The sequence below is a fragment of the Panthera uncia genome, chromosome E1 (genome assembly GCF_023721935.1).
Source record: "Panthera uncia isolate 11264 chromosome E1, Puncia_PCG_1.0, whole genome shotgun sequence".
NCBI classification, from domain to species: Eukaryota; Metazoa; Chordata; class Mammalia; order Carnivora; family Felidae; genus Panthera; species Panthera uncia.
Window position 1 is genome coordinate 1,262,883 of NC_064814.1, and position 22,955 is coordinate 1,285,837.

The 22,955-nt window shown below is 60.4% G+C and overlaps 4 protein-coding genes across 4 annotated transcripts; 2 read left to right on the forward strand and 2 right to left on the reverse strand.

The window, feature by feature from the left end:
• Nucleotides 1–790: 790 nt before the first annotated feature.
• Nucleotides 791–5,953, reverse strand: CCDC137 (coiled-coil domain containing 137). The gene is made up of 6 exons (XM_049635496.1): nucleotides 5,746–5,953; nucleotides 5,251–5,384; nucleotides 3,730–3,952; nucleotides 2,380–2,462; nucleotides 2,170–2,249; nucleotides 791–1,999 (listed from the first exon to the last, which is right to left on the reverse strand). Exons 1-6 carry the CDS (start codon nucleotides 5,874–5,876, stop codon nucleotides 1,775–1,777), a joined length of 876 nt encoding a protein of 291 aa, XP_049491453.1. The 5' UTR covers nucleotides 5,877–5,953; the 3' UTR covers nucleotides 791–1,774.
• A 48-nt stretch (nucleotides 5,954–6,001) lies between these two features.
• OXLD1 (oxidoreductase like domain containing 1) lies at nucleotides 6,002–7,556 on the forward strand. The gene is made up of 2 exons (XM_049635499.1): nucleotides 6,002–6,142; nucleotides 6,963–7,556. Exons 1-2 carry the CDS (start codon nucleotides 6,017–6,019, stop codon nucleotides 7,380–7,382), a joined length of 546 nt encoding a protein of 181 aa, XP_049491456.1. The 5' UTR covers nucleotides 6,002–6,016; the 3' UTR covers nucleotides 7,383–7,556.
• Nucleotides 7,557–11,171: 3,615 nt separating this feature from the next.
• Nucleotides 11,172–12,763, forward strand: PDE6G (phosphodiesterase 6G). The gene is given in 4 exon segments (XM_049635504.1): nucleotides 11,172–11,427; nucleotides 11,429–11,502; nucleotides 11,914–11,954; nucleotides 12,343–12,763. Coding segments are annotated over 4 exon segments (264 nt in total). The 5' UTR covers nucleotides 11,172–11,355; the 3' UTR covers nucleotides 12,420–12,763.
• A 934-nt stretch (nucleotides 12,764–13,697) lies between these two features.
• Nucleotides 13,698–17,843, reverse strand: TSPAN10 (tetraspanin 10). The gene is made up of 3 exons (XM_049638117.1): nucleotides 17,808–17,843; nucleotides 15,890–16,464; nucleotides 13,698–14,757 (listed from the first exon to the last, which is right to left on the reverse strand). Exons 1-3 carry the CDS (start codon nucleotides 17,841–17,843, stop codon nucleotides 14,262–14,264), a joined length of 1,107 nt encoding a protein of 368 aa, XP_049494074.1. The 3' UTR covers nucleotides 13,698–14,261.
• Between the last annotated feature and the right edge of the window lie 5,112 nt (nucleotides 17,844–22,955).

A 22,955-nucleotide genomic window follows, 5' to 3' on the forward strand; every position in this document is an offset into this window, starting at 1 on the left:
CCAGGCATCTGTCGTCTCGCTTCCTGCGTGCAGGGCACCGGGCCCAGGGCCTCCTCCCGCACACAGTTTCCTGTTGGCCACTCTGCTGGGGTGTTCGCTCGGGGGTTGCAAGTGATGCCTCAGAAAGGCTCTTGCATAGACTCCGGGGTAATTTGGGCTCGAGTCTCTCCCCGACCCCCACCCCGTGGAAGCGACAAACCCCCTCCTCTCTGGGAAGGGCACCACTGCTCCAGGGGTCCCACTGTGCGGCTGTAGATGCGGTGGTCTCCATCCCGTGGGCGAGTCCTGGTGGATGTCACGAACAACCAGGCACCCAGGGTGAATGGGCTTTCCTCACACCTCCCACCTTCAGAGAGCTCCGTGCGCTCAGGGGACGTGCACTTTGTTCTGTCTCTAGGGGCGACCCCCAGCTCAGGGTCCATCTCTGAGATTTGGGCCTGGTAATCTCTCATGGCAAAGCCATGGGCCGAGTTGGGGAGTTTGGAGGACACTGACAGGCCTGAGCAAAGCTGACACGTGAACTCGGTTTTGAAAGGCAAATTTCCTCCCACCACAACCCATTTCTACCTTCCTGCTTTTGTGCCGTGCTTGGCGAGGAGCCCAGGGACGTGGGTATTTCTCAGGGACTGTGTTCACCCCTGGTCCTGCCCCTGCCTGCCCGCTGCGCTCTGGGGGGGACCCCTGCCTACAGTAATGGCAGCCAGCACCCCTGCCACCCCATGCAGGAGACGGGCCCTGCCACACAGAAACACGTTCCTGAGAAGCTAATAGCTGTGATCTCAAATACAGCTTCAACGTAAAATTTCTTGATTTGAAAATAAGCATTGTAAGGGATACAAACTTAGGGAAGGGCAAAAAAGGATCCCACAGAAACACACCCCCCACGCCGTGCAGGGCCACCCTGGCCAAGGCGGAGACAGCACTTCCTGAGCTGTCCCAGCCCAGCTCTGCCAGCCAGAGGCACCTGAGCTGGTGAGCCCGAGGGAGGAGCCAGGTGCCTTCACAGGGATGTGAGCAGGACTCCACTCCTCCCCCCGCGCCCCCGGTCCTACAGCTGAGCACCCTCAGAACATGTGGGGCTCCCTCCTTCGGCAGGAATTCCCACGCAGCCTTTTTAACTACAAGAAAGTTGCGGGGCCAGGATCCTGTCCTTGCCGTCAAGCTGCTTCACCCCTGCTCTTCTCTCCCCGGAGTCCTTGGGGACGCCAGGAACAGACCTCCTCAAACCCACTCCATGTGGGGATGTGGCACCAGGGACAAGGCACCAGGAGAGGGTCCAGGTGGCCGAGGCACTGAGCCCACCCCCACCTAGGCTGTGTTTCCACCTGTGCTGCACTGTTGAACCCAATGGGGCCTCAGTTATCGGCTTGGCTGGCCAAGTCTGCAGTGTCTACAGTTAGTCGGCGTTTAAGGACAGGATTACGGGATTGGCCCTCCCCGAAGTGACCGTGGGTTGTCTCAGGCTGGACCTGTGTGTTCAGCACAAAGCTGTGTGTGATGCCCGACTGGCTGTGTCCCAAGCAGGTGCTGGTCTGTCTCTGGGGACTTGGGACGGACAATGCCCTGTGGGAGACGGCCCAGCAGACGGTCAGTCACAGAAGAGCCCTCTTCGGGGAGGAAAAAACGAGAGGGCAGAGACCTGGAGCCCTGTTCTACACTCGAGAGCTGGTACATGGGGGCCTGGGAGTCCCAGTGTGCTCCAGGGAAAGGACCCTTGTGTACAGGCCATCTACGTGTCCTCCCCGACGCAGGTGTGGAGGCCCTGGTTGCACCGTCACAGACAGGTCTCTGCCTTCTTCCTGGAAGCGGGGTGGGGTGAATGGGGTGGCCGTGGGGACTGAGCCGCCTGCCGCTGCCGCGTCTTTAGTGCCCGGTAGGCCTGCACAGCCCGCTCTCTCTCCTCCCCGACAATCCGCTGTCGGGCCAGCGATGCGGTCAGAGGCTGGGACACACCACCAGGGCTCAGAAGCATCCTCAGCATCAGCGATTTCTTCCCAGGCTAAAGAACAGAGATAGAAGTTGAGGCACAGGTTCGGGAAGGAGGGAGATGAGGAAGGGCCCACGGTGGTCCGACAGCTGGACGCCCGGTGAGAACGCAGCATTCCGTCTGCAGGCCGTGGGCCCGGCAGCGCTGGGGGACACACAGGGCCACCCCCCGCCCCTGCTCACCTGGCCCCCGCCCCTGCTCATCCTGGGCTGGGCGGTCAGCTCTGGGGGCTGCAGGGCAACCTCGCCAAACTTCACCGTGTCTGCAGGGGCAGAGGAGCACAAGTGAGGCCTCTGCCCACACAGCCGCGGCCCCATCCGCTGACCCCCCTCTGCTGACCCCGGGAAGACAGCGGGGCCCGAGGCCAATGCAGTCGCTTCAGGAAGAGCCACCTCGGAGCAGCTCCCGCTCCAGCCTTTCTGCTGCCTTTTCCTCCCTTCTCTGCCGGACTCTATCCAGTCGCCGTTTCTGGAACCTGGGGAAGAAAGCACGATGCTGTTCAGATTCCTAAACTCTCATTTCTCTGGATTCCGAAGGTGGAGATCACCCTGCCCGGGAGGGTGCCCTAGAGTGGACCCCAGTGAGCTGCCACCGTGTCCCCACAGCTGTGTGCCAGAGAGGGCTCCGAACGGCAGGCGCCCAGAGTTCCACGTCAGTGGTTCTCAGTGGGGGCGACGGTGCCCCGGGGTACGTATGACAACATCCGGAGACGTTCTGGGTTGTCACAGCGGGTGGGAGCACTCCTGGCACCTCAGGTGGAGGCCGGGGATGGTGCTCCCACACCCTACACCACACAGAACGGCCCCCACCCCAGAGAATGACTGGCCCCGAGTGTCAGCTGTGCGACTGTGTCTAAAGGGTCTCACAAAGCGGCCCTGTGTCCGGGGCATCGCTGCGGCCAGACGGTACGTGGGACAGGTTTCCTGTGATGGGCTTCTGGTCACCTGACCTGACTACAAGCACAAAGAGTGCTCAGACGAGGCTGCAGACTATCCCCAACTCACAGGTGCTGAGGGAACTGCTGATGAAGCCCGGGCTGGCGCAACTCAAAGCCGCAGCTATGGCAGAAACATCTCGAAAAGCCCTTGTTTGTCAAAATCACCTCCCAGCTCCGGCCCCCAAGCCCGGGGAGGTGGCACGTGACTTCCTTCCCAGACTCCAGGGCTGGGAGGCAGGGGAGCAGCAACTGGCAGCGTGCTCCCCCTGGCCCCAGATGCCGCCTGAACCCCCCTGGAGATGCTGGTGTCCCTACTTTGCGGACGAGACACGGGAGCTGAGAGAGGTCACAGAACTTGTGCATATGGCACAGCTGAAGGTGCTCAGAGATGACGTGGCATCTCCCGCCAGGGGCAGGGGAACCCCGGGGCTGCGTGGGAACCCCACATGTAGTACCAATCTCCGGCAGAGGCGGCATGGTCCCCTGGTGGCCAGCAAACCCTCCCGAGGGAGCATGGGGCCTCGTCTTTTCTCCACCTCCCTACTGCAACTGGCCAGGAAGACGGCTGGCCCTTGACCTCATCTGGCTCTTGGGCCCCTGGATGCTTTTCCAGAGAAAGGCAAAGACAGACCTAGGCCTTCAGAGTTCCGTGGGTTTAGAGGCTCCCTGCACCCCAAGGTTAAGAGGCTCGGGTGCAGAGAAAACACTCACCGACTGACCAGCTTTTCACTTCTTTCTGTGCTCCCCATTCTGACACTGCGGGAGACAGTCGTGGGACCCCAGCCCCTACCCCGCCCCCACTCACGCTTTCTTCCGCTCAGATTTCTCCTTCTTGGGAGCCACCTGCACCTCAGGCTGCCGGGCCACCTGGTTCTTGCTGAGAAAAAGCACATGCTGGGCCTCCTGCTCCATACGCTGGATGTAGGCCCCATCAGACTCCCACTTCCTCTGCTTGAATTTGGGGACAGCAATGTCCGGCTCCACTCCTTTTGCTTCCTTCTCCAATGTCTTTCTGAAGGCCATCTGGGCTGAGGACAAAGCGGGCGTGGGGTGAGGGGCAGGAGGGAGACGGTGCCAGGCTGGCTGCACGTGCTGGTGCCTCTGCCCAAGGCCACGGGGAAGGAAGACCAGACCCAGTGGGAGCAGCCCAACCACGGTAGCTAAAGAGGATTCACGATGCCCAGCTCGGGCACCCTTGCGGATGGGATCCCCATGGCCCACCGCTCCATGTCAAAGACGTCCACCACAGCTCGGCTGAAAAACAAAACAGGAAATAACCTAAATGTCTACCAAAACATGGCTGCTTGAGGGAGCACCCTATGTTCGTGCGAAGACTTTATCACACAAATCGAGGACAGTAAGCAAAGCACGGGATGAAGGCATAGCTTTACCGCCGTTAACACATGAAAATAGGCAGACCCTCTCTCGGAAAGGCACCTGAGAAGATGAACGGTGCTTTCTCTCAAAGGGTGACAGCAGGATTCAGAGACAGGGAGCCAGGCTATGCCGTACCTCATACCTCTCAGAACTGCTTGATTCACCGTGTACGTGAGCCTATAGCTCTTAAATAACCAAAAACGAGTGCCAGCTCAGGAGGGCACAGTTCAAAGTGTGCCATCTGCCACTGGGGCCAGCGCGCCTCCTCCAATTCTCCCCTTCCGTGCCTCTCTCACGTTCTCTTTGGCAGTCACGTAACCCCAATGAAAAGCAGGAGGTTTACAGAGAAATTATAGAACAGCACTGCTGTAAAATCAATCTCACATTTGGGAAAACATTTACATACACAGAACATGCTGGACTCCATCCCCCTCAAACGCCCTGAGTGTTGTTTCTGGCAGAGGCTGACAGGTGGGCACCCAGCCTGGCCTTGGGTGAGGGTTGGAAAGGTAAGTTTCTCAGGGGGGTCCGATCAATTCTCTCCTTAACCTCCGGAAAACATCCACTTCTCTCCACCGTCCTTTTCCGCACTCCCATCCAAGAAACTGCCATTTCTCACTTGCAAGAGCTTCACTGGCCTGTCGTGTCCACCCCCTCAGCTGTTACACAGTGATCTCTCTTCTGATGGATCTCCACTACTTCTGGGAGGGGAATCCACAATCCTCACAGGAGGCCCCTTGGGGTTTTTCTGGAGCCTCATCTGAAACCACACTACCACCTGCTGCCAGCCACCTCTTTGGCCCTGGTGACACCAGCCCTTGGTTAGTGCCCCACATGTTCCTGCACACTCAAACCACTGGGTCCTGGCAGATTTCTTCTGCCTGAAACACGGCAAGTGGATTCAAACACACAAAGCTTTATTACCACCCAGCATGGGCCTGCACGTTACCTTCTTTCTTTCTCTTTTTGTTACTGATGGGATTTTTCATCTCCTGGCGGCTCCTCATAATCTCTCGGAGCCGGAAAGGGATTTCCTGTTCGTCCTGGTTTTGGGGCTTGCAATTTACTTTCTTTTTTTCTTTGCTGGGAGGGAGAACAGGAGGGTGAGACGAGACTTAAGCTCGGCATAAGCAGAATCAGAGAAACTGAAGCCGGGCCTGGGACGGGAATTTCGCAGGCCACCTGGCTGCTGGGGTGCGTGCCAGGCAAGGAGGCATCCTCACCGCACACTGTCCCTGCGCTGCGTTCCCGCAGGACGCTGGGGTGGAGGGCCGCTCCCACAGCCCCAGGAGGACTCGTCCCTGACCTCCTCTCGGATGGCAAACACGGCACCCCGGAAGGTGGCTAGTGCCTCCACGCTGGAGACCCTCACGCCTTCCCTCACCCGGCCGGTCCCCCGTCGCGCCCGTGGCACGGACACAGCGGGGGCCGGGTAGAGACCCACCTGCGCGGTCCGGGCCACGGCGCCGAGCGCTGCTTCCCCGGGAGCTGCTGCTTTCTCCCCTGCGGCCGCCCCGGACCCCCAGGCCCCGCCGTCCCCACCGTAGCAGCCCCTCTACGCCCGGCTCCCGCCATCTGCACGCCGGGCGCTCCAGGAAGAAGCCACTTCCGCCCTTCCGCACAGTCCCGCCCCACGACCGCCACTTCCGCTTCCTGCGCTCAGCCCCGCGCCCATTGGGGCGGTGCTGCTTCCTGGCGGGCCAGGATTGGCCAGAATGGCCGCCCCTCACGCCTCGGTGGGCGGGGTGAGGCGCGCGTGTGCGTGGGTCGGGCCGAGTGTGATGCTGCTCGGGAGCTTGGCCGGGGGAGGCCGGGCGGTGGCCGCCGCTGCCCGGCGTCCGGCAAGTACCAGCGGGTCGGGGGCCGGGGCTGGGCGCGTTCGGGAGGCCGGGGCCGGCAGGGACTGGAGACGTCCTGCCTTCCCCGCCTGCAGGGGACCGTGGCTGCCTGCCCTGGCTCCACGGGAAGGACCGCCCTGCGCTGGACCCACCCGCTCAGCGGTGTCCCTTGCGCGCCCGCTGTGTGCGAGCCCTTTGGGGAAGCTGCGGTGAACAAGGAGCTGATGCTCCTCGCAAGAGTTAGAGGAAATGGATAAATAGAGTCAGGGCCGCGTCTGTCAGTGCTGAGGGCCCCAGACACAGTGGAGAGGGGAGGGGACCCTGGGGCCGGGGCTGGGACCGGAGAACGGATAGGAAGCGGGAGGGCTGCCCTCGGAGCCTTTGGGGGATGACCTGGGGGAAAACAGGGATGAAGGGGCGGTGTCCGCAATCAGGCTGGTAGGACAGGGACGCGGCTGCGCTGGTTGGAGAGGGAGAAGCAGCTGTGTGGCCCGAGCTCACAGGCTCCCGCCCCGCCCCCATTCTGCCAAAGGAGCAGAGCGTTCTTAGCTGGAGGTGCCAAGGTACCCCCACACCACCATCTGCTGGAGGGCGCACCCAGTGCCTGTACCCGAAGCCAGCGTTTCTCATGAGTTGTGTGTTACAGCAGCCCTTATGTCCACTTTACAGAGGGAAAACTGAGTCTAGAGGTGAAGTAACTTGTATAAGGTCTCATGGGAAATGAGGGAGTGGAGAAGCACCTGGGGCCCCCTGCCAGTGACAGGGGCCGAAACTCCCCTGGAGCTGGGGGCAGGCAAGGCCTTACCAGCCTCTGTCTCCTTAGGGGCCACGGCGACTCTCCAGCTGGGGCCGGTGCCGAAGGCTTCCTGGAGGCAGCAGCACTCTTCACCAGCACTGTGCCCGGGTCCAAGCCCGGGAAGGCCACGGAGAGTTCGGGAAGGACCACGTGGAGGTGGGCTCTCAGTCCAGTGCGGAGGGCGCCAGGCAGCACAAGTCCTCCTTGCCTGGCGGGGGCCCCTTGGAACCCCCGTTTCCCCTGCCCCCCGGGCTCGAGCCCCCCGCAAATTGCTGCATGAGTGGCTGCCCCAAGTGCGTGTGGGTGGAGTATGCGGGCGCGCTGCTGCAGCACTACCAGGATGGCGGGGAGCGGGCCCTGGCCGCCCTGGAGGAACACGTGGCTGACGAGAACCTCAAGGCCTTCCTCAGGATGGAGATCCAGCTCCGAGCGAGGAGTGGAGGCTGAGCCGGCTTGCCCACACCCGCACCCAGACAGGCCCCGGCCTGGCAGCTCCTTCCTCCTCGGGAAGCGACACGGGGCTTCATTCACAGCCCTTCACGAGGCTGGTGCCAGACAGGAGTAGGAAGAATTATTTATTGACCTCATCTGGGAATAAATAAGTTCTCTGTGGTGCTCAGACCGGAGGCTTCCGTGTTGTCGTTTGCGGGACTGACGTTGCGTCGTCACAGAAAGACGGTACAGGTTGCAACCGAACATTCGTTGAGGGCCTACAGCTTTACCAACCCGTAAGGGTAACGTAAGCTCCATTCTTTTGAATAATTATGTGACGACGACCCCAGGAACCCCCTTCTGCCTCCCAGCGTCCCAGAAGTCCTGCGCCGAGGTCAGCTCTGGTTATTCTCAGTGCTGCAGCAGAGGGAGGGGCATCTGGTCCCTCGAAGCTGCTATTGGCAAGGCCTCTAGCAGGCACGAACGCCCGCGGGCAGCCTGGGAAGGGCCCCTTTGTTCCAGCTGCAGGGATCCTTGGGGAGATACCCATTCAGCCAGGGGGGAGGCGGTAGATACACCTCCGGGGCCTGAGCCTTCAGTCCTTCCAGCCCACTTAGCTCCGAGGATCGGGGCGATTGGCCAGGGCATCAGCCCTAGAATCAGCCTCCGGGAAACCAGCCTGGTCGGCTGCAGACCTGGCTGCTGGACCATCCAGCCCAGGTAGGACTTTGTCTTAGGGTCCTCACTGCCCACCTCTCCTGCTCACCGCCAGCATGGAAATTGTCCCACCTTCTCTCCCTCACCCAGCATTTCCAAGCGCTGATACGAGCAGCCTGGACGAGGCAGGGATTAAAGGAATTTATGCCTGTTTTATCTCTTCTCATTTAAAGAAAAAGCTAAGATTGTACTAGAATTTCGTGAGAGGTTTGAGCTGATAGGTCTTCCCAGGTAGGGGCTTTAATGTAAAGCTAGTGTATCACATGGCGATGTGTGGGCCAGGGAGTGGGAGAAAATGTGAGCCTAGTGAGACCCCTGTGGCTTAGGCTGTCTTTCTGAACAGCTGAGTGCCCTCCAGAAACAGGGTTTTGATTGGTTCAGAGAAACCTGATTTATGGTGACACATTTATTAGACTATATCTCAGAGCATCTAATTTAACCGCATCCTCACACATTGAAAAACGGCCCAGGAAGAGAAAGATTTTCCCGAGACAGCAGCACGGCAAAGCTTGGTGAGCTCTGGGCCTCTCAGAGACATAGAGGTTTTCTGTATTTTTCTCAACAATTCAGGTTTATGGGGTGCCTGGTGGCTCCGTCAGTTAAGCGACCGAAGCTTGGTTTTGGCTCAGGTTCTAGTCTCATGGCTTGTGAGATCAAACCCCACGTCAGCATCGGTGCTGACAGTGCAGAGTCTGCTGGGATTCTCTCCCTCTCTCTCTGCCTCTCCCCCACTCTCAAAATAGAGTTAAAAAAAATCAGATTTATAGAGGTTTTGTATACGTACCCGTGTAGGCACGTACGTACACCTCGAGTGCATGCTACTCGGTTGGCCTCGCTTCAGAGCTCAACAGTCCTAGCAGAGGCCTGTGTGATGTGAGCTGTCCCCATCAAGAAGCCACTGGCGTTGGCCCTGGCAGCGAACGTGGCAATCGTGCCAGGGCAGCATAACACCAGGCTTGCTGAGACGCATGCGGGTGTGGATCTCGTCCTTGTGCATCTGTTTGTTTCCCAGGTACTTCACCATCTGTGACGTTCTGGCACTGGGCTAGCCGCCGGGGTCCAATAGAAATGTCTGCCCCACTCCGCTGTAACGTGCAAGACGGAGGTTAACACAAGCATTACTCAGGCGAACGACTCTGTAAGAGTGATGAAGGAAAGTTCCGGTTGCCATGAGGTCCTGTGAAATACGTATCCTGGTCTAGCTTGAGGGGTCACCCTAAGGAAGGGATCCTGGTGCGGAGCTCTGAAGAGGGAGCTAGGGGAATGAGGACAGGTGCAGAATACACCCATCGGAGGGGGCAGCCGGTGCAAAGGGGGAGAGCGAGGGGGAGGGATACAGATGAAGTCAGAGAAGTGGATAGTGGCCACACTACGCGGGACTTGGGGGCCGTGAAGACAGTTTCTTTACAAGTCGGAGGATGGAAAGCGGGGGAGACCCAGGACAGCAGCCAGTTTCTTCTTCGCTTCAGAGATGAGCAGCTTCAGGAGAGGGTCTTGTCCGTCCCCAGCTGTTTGTGATCGCATCGTATCCCTTGTCCCGACCACATCCCTGGCTCATCCCTTGGGCCCCAGGCCACACCCGAGCCCCTTCCCTCCTCTCCCTGAATCCTTGGAGGTGGCGCCCTCCCTCTGCCCTTCCGAATGGCCCTGATGATCTCATTAGTGTAGCGTCAGGGGACGATCCTAATCGGTTTAGCCAGAGGCAGGATAAATTTCCAGCCGCACCCTGCCGAGGGAGACCTGGTCACTCACACCCATGGCCCCCTGAGACCTGCCCAGTGCGTGGTGAGTAGTGACCTTCCTGGTTGCCTTTCTTGGTGGCCACTTACCCAAGGGTGTTGGTGGGGATCTGCCCCAAGAATGGGGAGCTGGTGGGCTTTTTACCACCGCACTGAGGACTGGGTCTATGGGGGTCTGCCTGCTGTCCTATTCAGAGAGGTTGCCCAGCCAATGATTTTCAGCTCCCCCATATCAAACAGTGGCTGCAGGCAGCCCCCAAGGCCAGCAATGGTCCGGGGACCTTGGGCCACACACTCCCAGCCAACTTGAGTGGGCATCAGCCACAGGCTGGGCTGGGGCCAGGGCAGCTGGGAGAGCTTAGACGGCGGTTTCCATGAGGCCAGCATCTGAGAGTAGGAGTTCTGTCTGGGCCAGGGCTGTGCACACCAGGCCCACAGCCTGGGACTGGGGAAGGGTCTGGCTGAGCCTACACCGTCTAGGCTGTGAGGAGTGGGCATCACAGGGTCTGAGCAGCCTGGACCACCAGGCCCGCTGCCACGCACCTTGGGCCCCGTGCACGTCCTCTTGGCATGGAGGCGGAATCTTAGGGAGGGAAGGTCCATGGTGGGGTCCCCCTGGTACCGGGTGCCCACACCCACCACCCAGCCTTCCTCGGGGTGGGCCCACCTGTCCTCGCCTGCCAGTCTCAGCCCTGGTGCTCTAGCAGGTAGCTGGCAGTGGCCCAAGGCTGGATTCAGGCACTGCAGCCCACAATACCAGGGATGGGTCCCAAGAGGCGGTGCCTGGGGTATCCAGTGCCAGGGGCTCCTGTCTGTGTCATGTGCTTAGCCCCAGAACCTTCCAGGCTCACAGTGGCCCTGAGGGATTAGGGTCTCCCTCTGGAGCTAATAGGCTTAGGGGAAGCTGAGTCGCCCTTGAGCAGGGTCAGGGGGCTTAGGGCATCCAGGGAGAGGTTCTGCGGGAGGGGCAGAGGGGAGGTCACCCTACGCAGTGGGTTCAGGGACACCAGCAGGTGGCACTGGTGCCCAGAGCAGTCCCTCAGCACAGCGAGTGGCCGGGGGTGGGGTGGGGGGTGAAAGATTCTACTAGTTGAGAGAGGAAGCTGCTGGGGTGGAGGGGAGGGTTGCACAGCTGAGCTCTGGACTTGTTCTGAGACACGCCCCTCCCTGGCCAGCCCGCTGCCCTCCCTTTCTCAGTCGTTCTTCATTGACACTACTAGCTGCCTGGCATGCCACTGGGAATGAGACAGAGTGTCCCCACCCACCCGAGGGGGGTGCACCTGCAGGGCCACCCAGGACTCTCATTCCCTCTGCCTGACCCCAGCTGGAGCCCCACCTGGAGATGAGAGGGGGCTGTTGTCGGGGTCATGCCCAGGATCTCGTGTTTCAGGATTTCCTCTGTTCTTCTGGGTTGAGACCTGCAAGGGGGCTGACTGGGATCCCCTCCCCCCACCAGCCTGGTGTGCCCCCAGCCCACAGCGTGAGGAAGTCTAGAAGCCAGAGGTCTCCGTGGGGTCTCTGCCATCCTGGCCATGAACCTGGAGCCACCCAAGGCCGAGATCCGGTCGGCCACCAGGGTGATTGGGGGGCCTGTCACTCCCAGGAAAGGGCCCCCCCAAATTTAAGCAGCGGCAAACCAGGCAGTTCAAGAGCAAGCCCCCCAAGAAAGGCGTCCAAGGGTAAGCAAGGCTTGGGGAGGGGCCCAGCCCCAGGCTACACAGGAAGGAGGCGGGGCTACACTTTGAGTGGGTGCTCAGCTGTCCTGTCCTGGCTGAGGGTGGTCCCATCGTCCTAATAGGGTGGGGTGGTTCTGGAGGGCCTGAGGGTCCCCCTCAGCATGGGGGTGCGGGAGGTCTCCGGGGCTCCTGTCCCCCTCTACCTGTTACTGCCAAATGGGTCTGGAGACTATGCTCACTGCCACCTAGGGATTCAGCCACAGGCCACGCACTGACGTGTGTCCCTGCACACACACTCACAGCCAGGGCACGCTGGGCAACTCAGGGGTCTGCGGTCAAGTGCATGAACACCCCCCCACACACACCCCCACTCCTCTTTTCCTGGCCACTGGCCCTGACCACTCTGTCCTGTAGGTTTGGGGATGACATCCCTGGAATGGAAGGCCTGGGAACAGGTATGATGTCCTCGAGGGTCTTCCCAGGTGCCCCCCACTCTCCCACCTGTGAGCTTGCCTGCCGTCCCACCCTTCCTCTCCTTCCTCTGGCGGAAGCTTATCTAGGGCGCCGCCCCAAGCCTGTCCTTCATTCTCTGCCCCAATATCCAGCTTTAGACCTCCCGTTCGGTGGGTTCACTGTGGACTTGGAGGGGCTGGAAAGGCATGGGGAGCTCTTGCCGTCCCTCTCTCCACCTGGCCTGCTGCACCCACTGCCTTCCACCCGGCCCCCTCCGGCTGGCGTGCCCCGGTGGGGAGGGCTCTACACCCAGGACTTCTCTCACCCCCTGAGGGGATGGTGGCCCCTGGGGCCATGACCCTCCTGGTCCCACCGTCCCTTCTCCTGCAGACATTACGGTCATCTGCCCATGGGAGGCCTTCAACCACCTGGAGCTGCACGAACTGGCCCAGTACGGCATCATCTAGCGCGAGAGCCTGACCCGGAGTCCCAGGGCCCTACCCCCTGCTGCCCGCTCCGACCCCTGGTCAGGATTCCTGTGAGGAAGCCCATCCCCCTGAGGGTGTCCGGATTGTCCAGTTTGTGTTTGGAGACCCTTGCAAGGTGACAACCTTGGGACCCTAGATGCTAGTTACCAGAAGCCTCCCGTCTCCCTGCAGGACATCTCGGGCCCGGTCAGGCCCTGCTTAACTTCCAGAGGCCCGCAGATCTTCTTTTAGGGCTGGAAAGCCAGGGCAGGGCTCCCAGAAATGTCCCTCACCCCCTGCTCCCGTCCTGCTATCCGGTGGTGAGGACAAGCCCCCCTCGCCAGTCCTTCCCGGCTGGTGCCCTTGGGTTGGTGGCTGGAGGGGGGGGGGGGGCGGTGTACCGGTGGCATCAGCAAGAGCGCAGCACCCCTCCAAACCCCTCACGCCAGCAGGAAACTTGACCTCCCCTCCACGGCCCATGCTTGCTGTCCGTGTTGCAAAATAAAGTCAGCATGCCTCCCCTCGCTCGTCTAGAGTGTGCCGTGGTGCGGGCAGGGCCCAGAGGTGTGGGTCTCCAGCCGGAGTGCACGGGTACAGGTGCAGGGTGTCGGGGGCCGCAGGGGCCTGGCCGGGCTGAGGGGGAGGGACGCCCACGAGAGGCTGAGCCTGGGTCTGTGGTGGCTGGGGGTACGCCCGGCGAGGCCAGACACGCTGGGGGGCAGGGCGTGCACGCCCGGCTGGCTGCCGGAGCCCACCCGCCAGGGGGTGGATGGGGCCCAGCCACAGCTCCTGCCGGGAGGAGGGACGCTCAGCCCTGCCCCACAGGTGAGGAAACAGGCGCAGATTGTGGAGTTTGCTCAGTGGCCCAGCCGGCCTGTCCTCGGTGGTCCGCGAAAGCTGGATGGGCGCCCGCCCGTGACCCAGCAGCTCCGCCCCTGACACCACACCCGGGGGAAGTGGGCGCATCTGCGCGCGCACACACACACACACACACACACACACACACACACACCTGTGTGGAACTGTCCCCAGCAGCAGTCACCATCCGGAAGCCACCCAAGTGTGCGTCCACACGGGCCAGGTGCGTTAGCACGGTGCAGACGTGACTCTTGGGAAGGGCCCTCTGTGGTCCCGTTAACGTGAAAGGGTCACCGACGGTGATGAAGTGCGATCGGGGTGCCCGCAGCGAGGGGGCAGAGGAGTTGGCAGAGGCCGGCTCCTGACCTGGCGGCCGATCTGCAGGTGCTTAGCTAGGTAAGGGTTCCTCACGCTGCCCGCTTAACACCGGCGCTGTTTATTGTGCGGATGCTGCCTCTCGCCCAAGTTTACTCCCGCCTGGGCCCCACCTCAACCACCACAACGGGTGGGAAAGGGCGAGGTGACCCCAGAGGAGGGCAGGTACCCAGGCCGTGGTGAGAGAGTGAGGCATCAGGGCTGGGATCAAGACTGGGGGTCATAGGTGACATCCTAGGCAAAGCGTCAGAGGCGGGGTCAGAGTGGAGGTCAGAGGCAGGGTTTGGACGCAGGCATCAGAGGCGGTCGGAGGGGGAGGTTGGAGTTGGGGGCTTGGCAGCAGGATTTCATCCGGTCTCCATACCCCACACGCTCCCTGCCCGCCGGGTGGCTCTGCCTGGTGTCCCCGGAGGAGGCAGACAGCGGCCAGCAGCACCCACCAGGCTCAGCTTACGCTCAGGTCACACGGGGTTTGCCAGGGAGTAGGCAGTGCCCGACTCAGTGGTGGGGAACAAAAGTCCCCAAAAGATCGTGAAATCAGGGGGTGGCACAGGGACTCATGCTAGCAGGGCCTGACGGAACCGGGAAGGAGGCGGACGTGCTCTGCCCTCAGGGGAAGGGGGCCCCTGGGGGGCCGGAGGCACAGCCGGTGCAGGAGGCCAGGGCGTCTGGGATGCCGTAGGACACCTTCCCTGGGGGTCCTCCTGGGCTGTCAGCCCTGGGCCAGTTTGGCAGGGGCCGTTTCACGGAGTGTGAGGCGCGGGTGGACAAGGCCACCGTCCCCGCGGCTCTGGGGCTGTCCACCTCCCCCGGGCGGACGGCCAGGGCCCTCACCAGCTGGTTGGCCAACAGGAGCTCCACCCCTTGGACCGCCACGACCACGATCGCGTAGGCACCCGCGGCCCGCACGTTCCTGCGCAGCCACCGCCGGAGAGGAGGGCCACAGCCCTCCAGGTGCACCACTCTCCGAGCGGCATCCTCGTCCAGGCGCAGGGCTCCAGAGCCACACTGGTCGTTGACAGAGACTCCGTCTTCCCCGGGGTGGACGCAGCAGGAGGCAGGAAGGCTGCAGGCCTGGACCCCCGGGGAGCTGCAGTTAAAGTACCTGTAAGGGCGGGCACGCCTGGGCGTCAGTCTGGAGGGCACACGCAGACACACAGATGCGTGCACACCCGCACACATACTTGTGCACACACAGTACCCAGGTTTCCGGAGCTTATCCCAGCACCCAGTAGTCCTGCGCACATGCAGGCACCTGTAAAATCTCGGCTAGAAGGGACGTGCTTGGTGACAGGGTTCAAGGGGAGATGAGCTCGTGAGGGGGGGAATGAAGACCACCTCGCTCGGTGGGGGCTGCTGAGTTGGTCTGAACAGGCAGGACTGGAGGGGGCAGGTGGGCGGCAGCCTGCGGGGGGTCACAACGGGGAGTGAGGGGCAGCACTTGGGAGGAGCTCGCCGGGCGGGAGGAAGCTGCTCTCCTCACGGCCCCCGCCTCCAGGCAGCAGCCCAGCATCCCCGGCCTTTGGGGTCCAGGGTCCTGGGCCTCCAGGTCACCCCCCTTGCCCTCCCTCACAGGCCTGCTCTCATCTCCCGGAAGAGTGGGCCTCACCAAGACAAGGACTCGAAAGCCGGCAGGATAGGTGGCAACGTGACCCCACAGGGGCCCGTCACCAATCCGAAGTCAGACACAGTCCGTGAGTGAGAACACCCGCATGGATGCTTCTGGAGTGCCTGGCATGTGTGAGTGACCGTTGGATACAGATGGCCGTGTTTCAAGCCTCTGTATGGCTCCGTCTCCCGTGGTCAGTTGTCCTCAGGCACAGTGTAAAAAATACACTACACCGTGTTCCTAAATCCATGCACACACAGACGCGCGCTCGCACACGGACACCGGCGTGCACACGCTGTTGAGGGAGAACCGTGGAGTCCAGAGGCGTGTCCCCAAGTAACCTAAAGGTTATTTTCGTTTGACACCGAGATGTCCTGTACGGTGACCTTCACAAAAACACCCCCAAAAGTGACTTTCTGACTCTGTTGGCTCGATCTCGGTCCACCTGGTCCTGGTCCAAGGAGAGGGAGCAGAAACACGGGCCCAAGAGCGTGCACGTGCACATGTGTGTGCATACATGCAAGCGTGTCCACGTGGGCACGTGCATGAGTGTGCCCACGCGAGCGAGTGCGTGGCCTGGTCTGCTGGCCTCTGGGGACCGTCCCTCCCCCTTGGGCCCGGGACTCACAGGTTCCGCGTCCAGTCCCGGTAGGAAGACGCCCCGCAGCACTGCAGTCCAAGCTGGATTTGGTCAATAAGGAAGCGCAGGCCCGGGTCATCCTGATAGTGGGTGATGGCCGCACGCAGGGTGTGCTCCAGGCCATCCTGCAGCGGGCCCCAGAGGGCCACCAGCAGGGCACCCACCACGGCCTCCAGCAGCAGGAAGGCGACGAGACCCCCCGAGAAGCAGCGGAGCAGACAAGCGCTCTCACACAGGGCCCCCAGGCAGCCCGCCAGGCTCACCGCACTGACGGCCAGCCCCCCCAGTACCAGTCCCAGAATGGGGTCTTTGGGCAGGGCCGCCCCCCAGACGCTCCCCAGAGACCCCTTGACGGCCAAGCCCCAGAGCCCGATGGCCAGGGCCAGCAGACCAAGCAGAGAGAAGAGGAAGTTGAGCAGGAAGGTCAGGCACTTCAGGCAGCTGATTCCCAAGGGGAGGGAGGAGGCCGGGCCTCCCCCGGGGCCTGCCCTCCAGACCCGCTCCTCTTGGGGCACCGGACCTGGACGGCTTGAAGTGAGCGGCCCCTCCTGGCACCCGGGGTCCTGCAGAGGAGGGAGGGATGAACGGGGAGACTTCACCAGCACGATGCGATAACCAACAGGGAGGTAGCCTCCTCCTCGCGGCCAGGGGTCAGAGCCCGGCAGGGGGAAAGAGGCTGGACATTGCATAGAGAAGGGGGTGCTCAGAGACCCTCGGAGGCCAGAGACATGGTGGCCTCCGGGCTCGTCCCGCTCAGCTAGGCGGCAGAGGGGACGGTGAGGGCCCACCTCCTTTCGAACAAGGGCTGCCTGTACCCTGCCAGTTCACGGTCCAGACTGAGCAAGGGGATCCAGAGAAGCAGCCGTTCCACCAACACGCTCCTGCCCTTTATCTCCCCCCGCCCACCCGTGTGATGAAGGATGTGGGTCAGGCCCCTGACTTTCCCGCAGCGCAGGCTCGGGGCAGGCAGCCGGTTACCCCGGGTTTGGAAAAGTATCTGTGTGGGTTGGTCTGTACGTGCAGTGGAGAGAGGGGCTTCCCCACCCAGGCCAGGGGGGTGGGGGCCTGTCAGGCAGAAGGGCTGGCCCAGGGGACTGCCCTTTCTGCTCCCCCCTCTGAGACCAGCCCCAATGTCCCAGGATCTGCTGGGCTGGCCCCTCTGTCGGAGCACAGACGTGGTACCGGGCCTACAGCTGTAGGAGGCAGGCTCCCAGGGCAGGGAGAAGGGTGGCCTGAGACCAGGGCTCTGTGGGATTCAGGGCCCTCCAGCAGGACACTCAGCCACCCTCTGGGGCACTGGCCGGGCCAGGTGTGGACTGTCGGGAAGTGCTGACCCCTCCCCTGCCCCCACCTCTGACTCTGCATAAAAACCTCATCCGTTATGAACTTGGAGCTGAGGAGCAGAGAACTATTTATCAGCCCCTGAGACCCCAACAGTCAGTAGGAGCAAAAGGGCAGGTTGCTGGTACCAGGTTGTGGGCGGCAGGGGGGAGCGGGGGGGGGGGGGGAAGGGGGCACCAGGGTGGGTAAGAAGGCCAAGAGGCTGGTGGGGGCGTAGTCACAGGTGGAGGTGGATGAGCAGGACAGGAGGGAGGTCCCGAAGGCCCCAGTGGGCACCGTCCCCCCCGCTCCCAGAGCATGGATGCAGCCACGTCAAACACAAGGCAACAACACGAAACGTTTCGGAGCTGGAGCAAGGTGCGGGGTGATGGTCGGGTGCCTGATCAGTAACCCCCCATCCTAAACTTAGCTCCTCATGGGCGCCCACCTACTGGCCGGTCCGAGCACACCGCAAGGCTCAGGGTGGGGGTGAACCCAGCCTGAGGTCCTCCCAAGAGCCTTGGTGGGGGGGGGGGGGTGGAGACACCTCCAATCCGGGGCTGAGGCCGACAGGGCGCTGGCTTACCTGGACCAGCAGGGGGCTCTTTTCCCCTTCCTCCATTCTCCAGCAGGACAGGTGCGCTGGGCCCCTGCCTGGCCTCTCTAGCTGGGACGCAGAGCTGGTGCCGTGTCCTCAGCCGGTCTGTGAGCCGTGCAGTCGGGGCCGGCTGAGTTGTGAACCGAGCCAGGAGGCCACAGTCATGACCAGATCATGTGAGGCATCACATTTTAGGGCTTAAGGCAGCCTCTGCTTGTTGAGACCGAGAGCCTCTGTGGATTCCCTGAGGCTCCGTGCAGGCGTGATGTGGGTCGGCTGCCACCTCGTGGTGACCGCTGCAGGCCCCCAGGGTGGGCCTCGGCCTGGCAGGTCGGCTCCGTCAGTTCACCCAGGGAATCAGACCCGTGAACTGGTTCCCAGAAACAATCCTGGGAGACCCGCCAGCAGCTAGATGCCAGGTTATCCCCCCGATTCATTCACTGCAAGAACGAGGCGGTGTCCACTGGGCAGATCACGTCCCTCCTGGTTTTGAGGTACGTGGGCTCCCCACTCCCTCTGAGTTTGTCTTCTCAGGGGCAGGACTGTGTTCACCGTGTCCACTGGGCCCTAGAGCTTGGACGAACCCGGGCCACGCAGCTGCTGTGCAGACAGGGTGCTCTCTGGCCCCGTACTTCCTGGCCCCTCTCCCTGGCTTGGATGGTGGGGGGGAAGCAAGGCTCAGAGCAGATGCCCACCCACTACCAGTGCTTTGACAACACGGCGCATACCTCTCCACACCTCCCTCCCTCCCTTGTGATGTGTGGGATTATGATACAAAGGTGAGTCCTTGGCTCGCGGGGATCTCTGGAAGTTGGGGGAGCACATGTTTCCATGGCAGGAGAAAGTTGGGGGGCCTCCTCCGGGGCAGGTATGCCACAGGCCCCGCTGTCTTCACCATCCTCTCCCCTGGTGTTTCTTGGCTGCTTTGGTTTGACATCCAAGCCCCCCCCCCCCCCCCCCCCCCCCGCCGCCTTACAGTCCAGCCGCATGGGCTGCCTGCCAAGCACTCAAGTGCCCTTGACCTTTGCCATCCCCTGAAATCTCCCTGTGTCCAGTTCCGGACCACATGCTGCCCAGCGAGCGGAGGCCTCCCCTCTCCTGGGCTTTTGGGGGGCACTTTTCACTTCTAATGTGCTCCGTTTGGCTTCGTTTTGTAATTATCTGTGTTCCGGCTTCGTGTTCCCATGCGACAATCACGCAACTGAACCCAGTCTACGTTCCCGACCTGCAGGACCGTGAGGCGAACGAGTGGCTGTCGTTTGAAGCCGCTAAGTTTTGGAAGAGTTTGTTTCACCCTATTACCGTCACAATGGATTTACAATAGATACACAATCCTACGACAGATAACTGTCGCAAGAGATCACGGATATACGTCAGGGACGGTCGGAGCCCTGGCGATACGGCAGTGGAAAAACTCGTCAACTTGTCAGCAGGAAGCGGAAGTCCCAAAGTAGGCGAATAGATACGTGAATATATGTGATTTTACATGGTCGCCAGAGTTACGAAGCCAGGAAAGGAGGCAGGAGAGTTGGGGGAGGGGTGTTGTCTTACGTAAGGTGCTGAGGGACAGCCCCACTGTGAGGCATCTGGCCCCCAGGTATGTCCTGAACTGCAAACAGGGACTCAAACAAATTCACATGCACGCGTATTCACAGCAGTACTATTCACAACTGCCAAAAGGTGGAAGCAGCCCAGGTGTGAATCCGCGAAGAACAGATAATCCAAATGATGTGCTCCATCCACCCAATGGAATGTTAGCCATGGAAAGGAAGAGAACTCTGACACCTGCTACAACATAGCTGGGCCTTGGAAAATTCGCGCTCAGTGAAGGAAGCCAGACACAAAAGCCCACACTGTAGGATGCCATCGCGTGAAATACTCAGAATAGGTAAATCTGTAAGGACGGAACGAAGATCAGTGGCTGCCAGGGGCTGGGGGGGCTGCTGCTGAATGGGGTGGGGTTTCCCTTTGGGGGTGATGGAAGTGTGTGGGAACCACAGAGGACGTGGTTGTACCACATTTTGAAAGCATTAAATACCCCTGTATTGTTCACTCTAAAATGGTTAACAGCATGTTACGTGAATTTCATTTTTATTTCATTTCATATCATTTCATATTTTAGAGAGAGAGTGTGTGAGTGAGGGAGAGAGGTAGAGGGAGAGAGAGAATCTTAAATGGGTTCCATGCTCAGCACGGAGACCGATGTGGCTTGATCCCATGACCCTGGTCATGACCTGTACTGAAATCAAGAGTTGGATGCTCAAGTGACTGAGCCACCCAGGCACCCTGAGAATTTCATCTTAATATATTTAAATCTGGGGCGCCTGGGTGGCTCAGTCAGTTGGGTGGCTGCCTTCGGCTCAGGTCATGATCTCACGGTGTGTGAGTTCGAGCCCCACATCGGGCTCTGTGCCGGCAGCTCAGAGCCTGAAGCCTGCTCCAGATTCTGTGTCTCCCTTCCTGCCCCTCTCCAGCTTGCACCCTGTGTCTCTCTCCCGCTTTCAAAAACGAATAAATGTTAAAAATTTTTTTTTGAAATTTCCTTAAAAAAAAAAAAAAGAGGTTATCAACTTAAAATGAGGCAAATGGGCCAATGGCCTTGTACGAAGAGGAAATTGGGACACACAGAGGGACACCAGGGATGCCTGAGCACAGAGGAAAGACACAGCTGTCTGCCAGCTAAGGCGGCCGGCCTCAGAAGAAACCGAACTTGGTCACCTTGATCTCAGGCTTCCAGCATCCAGAACCATGAGAAAACAGGTTTAAGTTCTCCAGTCTGTGGGATTTTGTTACGGCAGCCCTAGCAAAGTGAAACGACCACCATAGAACTTTAAAGAGTCAGTGTAATAGGCGTGTCCGGGGGGCTCAGTCAGTTAAGCGTCAAGTTAGGCTCAGGCCATGATCTCATGGTTCATGGGTTTGAGCCCCGCATCGGGCTCTGTGCTGACAGCTTGGAGCCTGCTTCGGATTCTGTGTCTCCCTCTCTCTCTGCCCCTCCCCTGCTTGCTGCCCCTCTCTCTCTCTCTCTCTCTCTCTCTCTCTCTCTCTCTCTCGTAAATAAAGATTAAAACATTTTTTTTTAATGAATACATTTGGATAGAAGAGAAGCAAAAACACCAGAGGCCATTCTGTAAAAGAGAAGCAGGAAATAGAAGGGTGCGTGTTGGTGGAATAAAACCCAGTACCTTGATCTTCCAGGCAACCCTTTCGGCTCTCCCTCCGGAGTTTGTCTTGGATCTGGACACTTCTCAGCCTTTGCTGTCACCCCGCTGTCCTCTGGACTATGGCATCAGCCTCCTCACCCGTCTCCCTGCTTCTCCCCGCCGTCTCTTGTCCATTCAGCTTCCGGAGAATCCTTCTGAAACATAATGGAGAGCATGCCTTCTTTGCTCTCTTCCCCCCAAAGACTTCCTAACTTCTATTTAGAATAGAATTTAAAGGCCTTTCCACGTCTCACGTGGTTCTTCCTGACCCAGCCCTCCCCTGCTCTCACTCATGGTACCCCAGCCACGCTGGCTGCTTTGTTGCTCCTGGAGCACCCAGCACTTCTCAGGTCGCCGCCGGACCTTTGCACATGCTTTCCCCTCACCCTTTCACTCTTCCCTCAGATACCCGTATCGCTCACTTTACCTAGGACCGGCTCACACATCATCTCCTTAGAGAGGTCTTTGTTGACCATCTGATTTCAGATAGCCTCTGGGCGCCTGGGTGGCTCAGTCCGTCAAGCATTCGAATGGTGATTTAGGCTCAGGTCACGATCTCATGGTTCATGAGTTCGAGTCCTGCATCAGGCTCTGACAGTGACAGTGTGGAGCCTGCTCGGGATTCTCTCTCTCTTTCTGCCCTTCCTGTGCTTGTGCTCTCGCTCTCCTTCTCTCTCTCTCTCTCTCAAAAGAAATAAACAAACTGAAAAAAATAAAATAGTCTCTATCACCCTCCACCCCCTCCCCTGCTTTGGTTGTCCATTACTGGACATTGTATACCTACATGTATACCTACAACCTGCCTCCTGCTGGGAAGACTCCACCAGGGGATCTCTTTCTGCTCTATTCCCGGCATTAGCTTAGCCAAGCCACACACAGAGAAGACACTTGAAAAGTTATCTGTTGACAGACTGAACAAGGCAAGCTCAAATGACTTCGAGATTGAGATTATAGAACAGATGATGGTGTAAACGTTGGTATTGGAGCAGTAAATAACAGAGCCAGGGAAGGTGGGAGGTGCCGACAGGGAGGAAAGGAGAGTGGCAGTCCCCTGAACTTTTCAGCACAGGGGATAAATACAACCTGAAGCTGAGCCACGGGGTTAAAAAACACGGATTTTGGCCTTTAGAAGTTTTCATAACTCTCCCCCACAGTCATGGGCAAGGTCAGCCACGGACTTTGCAGGGCCCAGTGCAAAACAAGGAGAGGCTCCTAGCTGAACATTATGAAGAGTTACGAGCCCTCGGCAGCTAAGCGTCGAACCCAGCACGGGGCGGGGCCTCTGGGCCAGTCGGTGGCCCGTGAGGCTGGCCCTGGCGGCACGGTTTAGAATATTACATCTCTGGGGCGGAGAAATGTTGACCTTACATGCAGTTTAAATTCAGTTGTTTCTCTTCTGTCGGATTCCTAGCAATACTTTTTTTCGTTTTTCGTAGCATGAAAGTGTGACGTTACCTTCCTGAAATTATTTCTCTGCATGCTACCGGCAAGACGGAGGGCGTGCCAGTTTCCTCAATTATCAGCCAGCAGGGATTGCTTCTGGGTGAGAGTCGGACTCTCCCCGCGCGGCCCGCGCTGCCCGCGCTTTCAGAAAGCAGCGCGTCCCCGGGGCGTCCTTCCCGCCTGCCGGGCGGGGACGCGCGGCTCCGAGGCGGGCTCCGGGGCCGCGCGCCTGCGCATGCGCGGGCCGTTGGAGGGCCGGAACTCAGTTTCGGGGCTGCGCTGCCGGCGGAGCGCGTTGGGCGAGGCGCCGGACGTCGCGGCGGTGGCGGCCGGCGGCGAAGCTGGAGCGGCGGTGGCGGCGGCGGCGGGAGGCCGGGGCTGAGGCCGGGGCCGGGGCCGGGGCTGCGGCGCCCGCCCCGCGGCCGGCCGCCACCGCCCCGACCTCCGGCGCCTCGCCCAACGCGCTCCGCCGGCAGCGCAGCCCCGAAAC

Excerpts from the sequence above, each read along its gene's own strand:
- CCDC137 (XM_049635496.1), bottom strand. The coding sequence starts at position 5,876 with ATGGCGGGAGCCGGGCGTAGAGGGGCTGCTACGGTGGGGACGGCGGGG. Across the intron at positions 3,953-5,250 it reads CAAAAAGAGAAAGAAAGAAG|CCCAGATGGCCTTCAGAAAG; the intron begins GTAACGTGCAGG and ends CTTTGTCCTCAG. Across the intron at positions 2,463-3,729 it reads AAATCTGAGCGGAAGAAAGC|GTTCCAGAAACGGCGACTGG; the intron begins GTGAGTGGGGGC and ends TTTCTTCCCCAG.
- OXLD1 (XM_049635499.1), top strand. The coding sequence starts at position 6,017 with ATGGCCGCCCCTCACGCCTCGGTGGGCGGGGTGAGGCGCGCGTGTGCG. Across the intron at positions 6,143-6,962 it reads CCGCCGCTGCCCGGCGTCCG|GGGCCACGGCGACTCTCCAG; the intron begins GCAAGTACCAGC and ends CTGTCTCCTTAG.
- TSPAN10 (XM_049638117.1), bottom strand. The coding sequence starts at position 17,843 with ATGGAGGAAGGGGAAAAGAGCCCCCTGCTGGTCCAG. Across the intron at positions 16,465-17,807 it reads AGAGCCCCCTGCTGGTCCAG|GACCCCGGGTGCCAGGAGGG; the intron begins GTAAGCCAGCGC and ends CCTCCTCTGCAG. Across the intron at positions 14,758-15,889 it reads CGGGACTGGACGCGGAACCT|GTACTTTAACTGCAGCTCCC; the intron begins GTGAGTCCCGGG and ends CCGCCCTTACAG.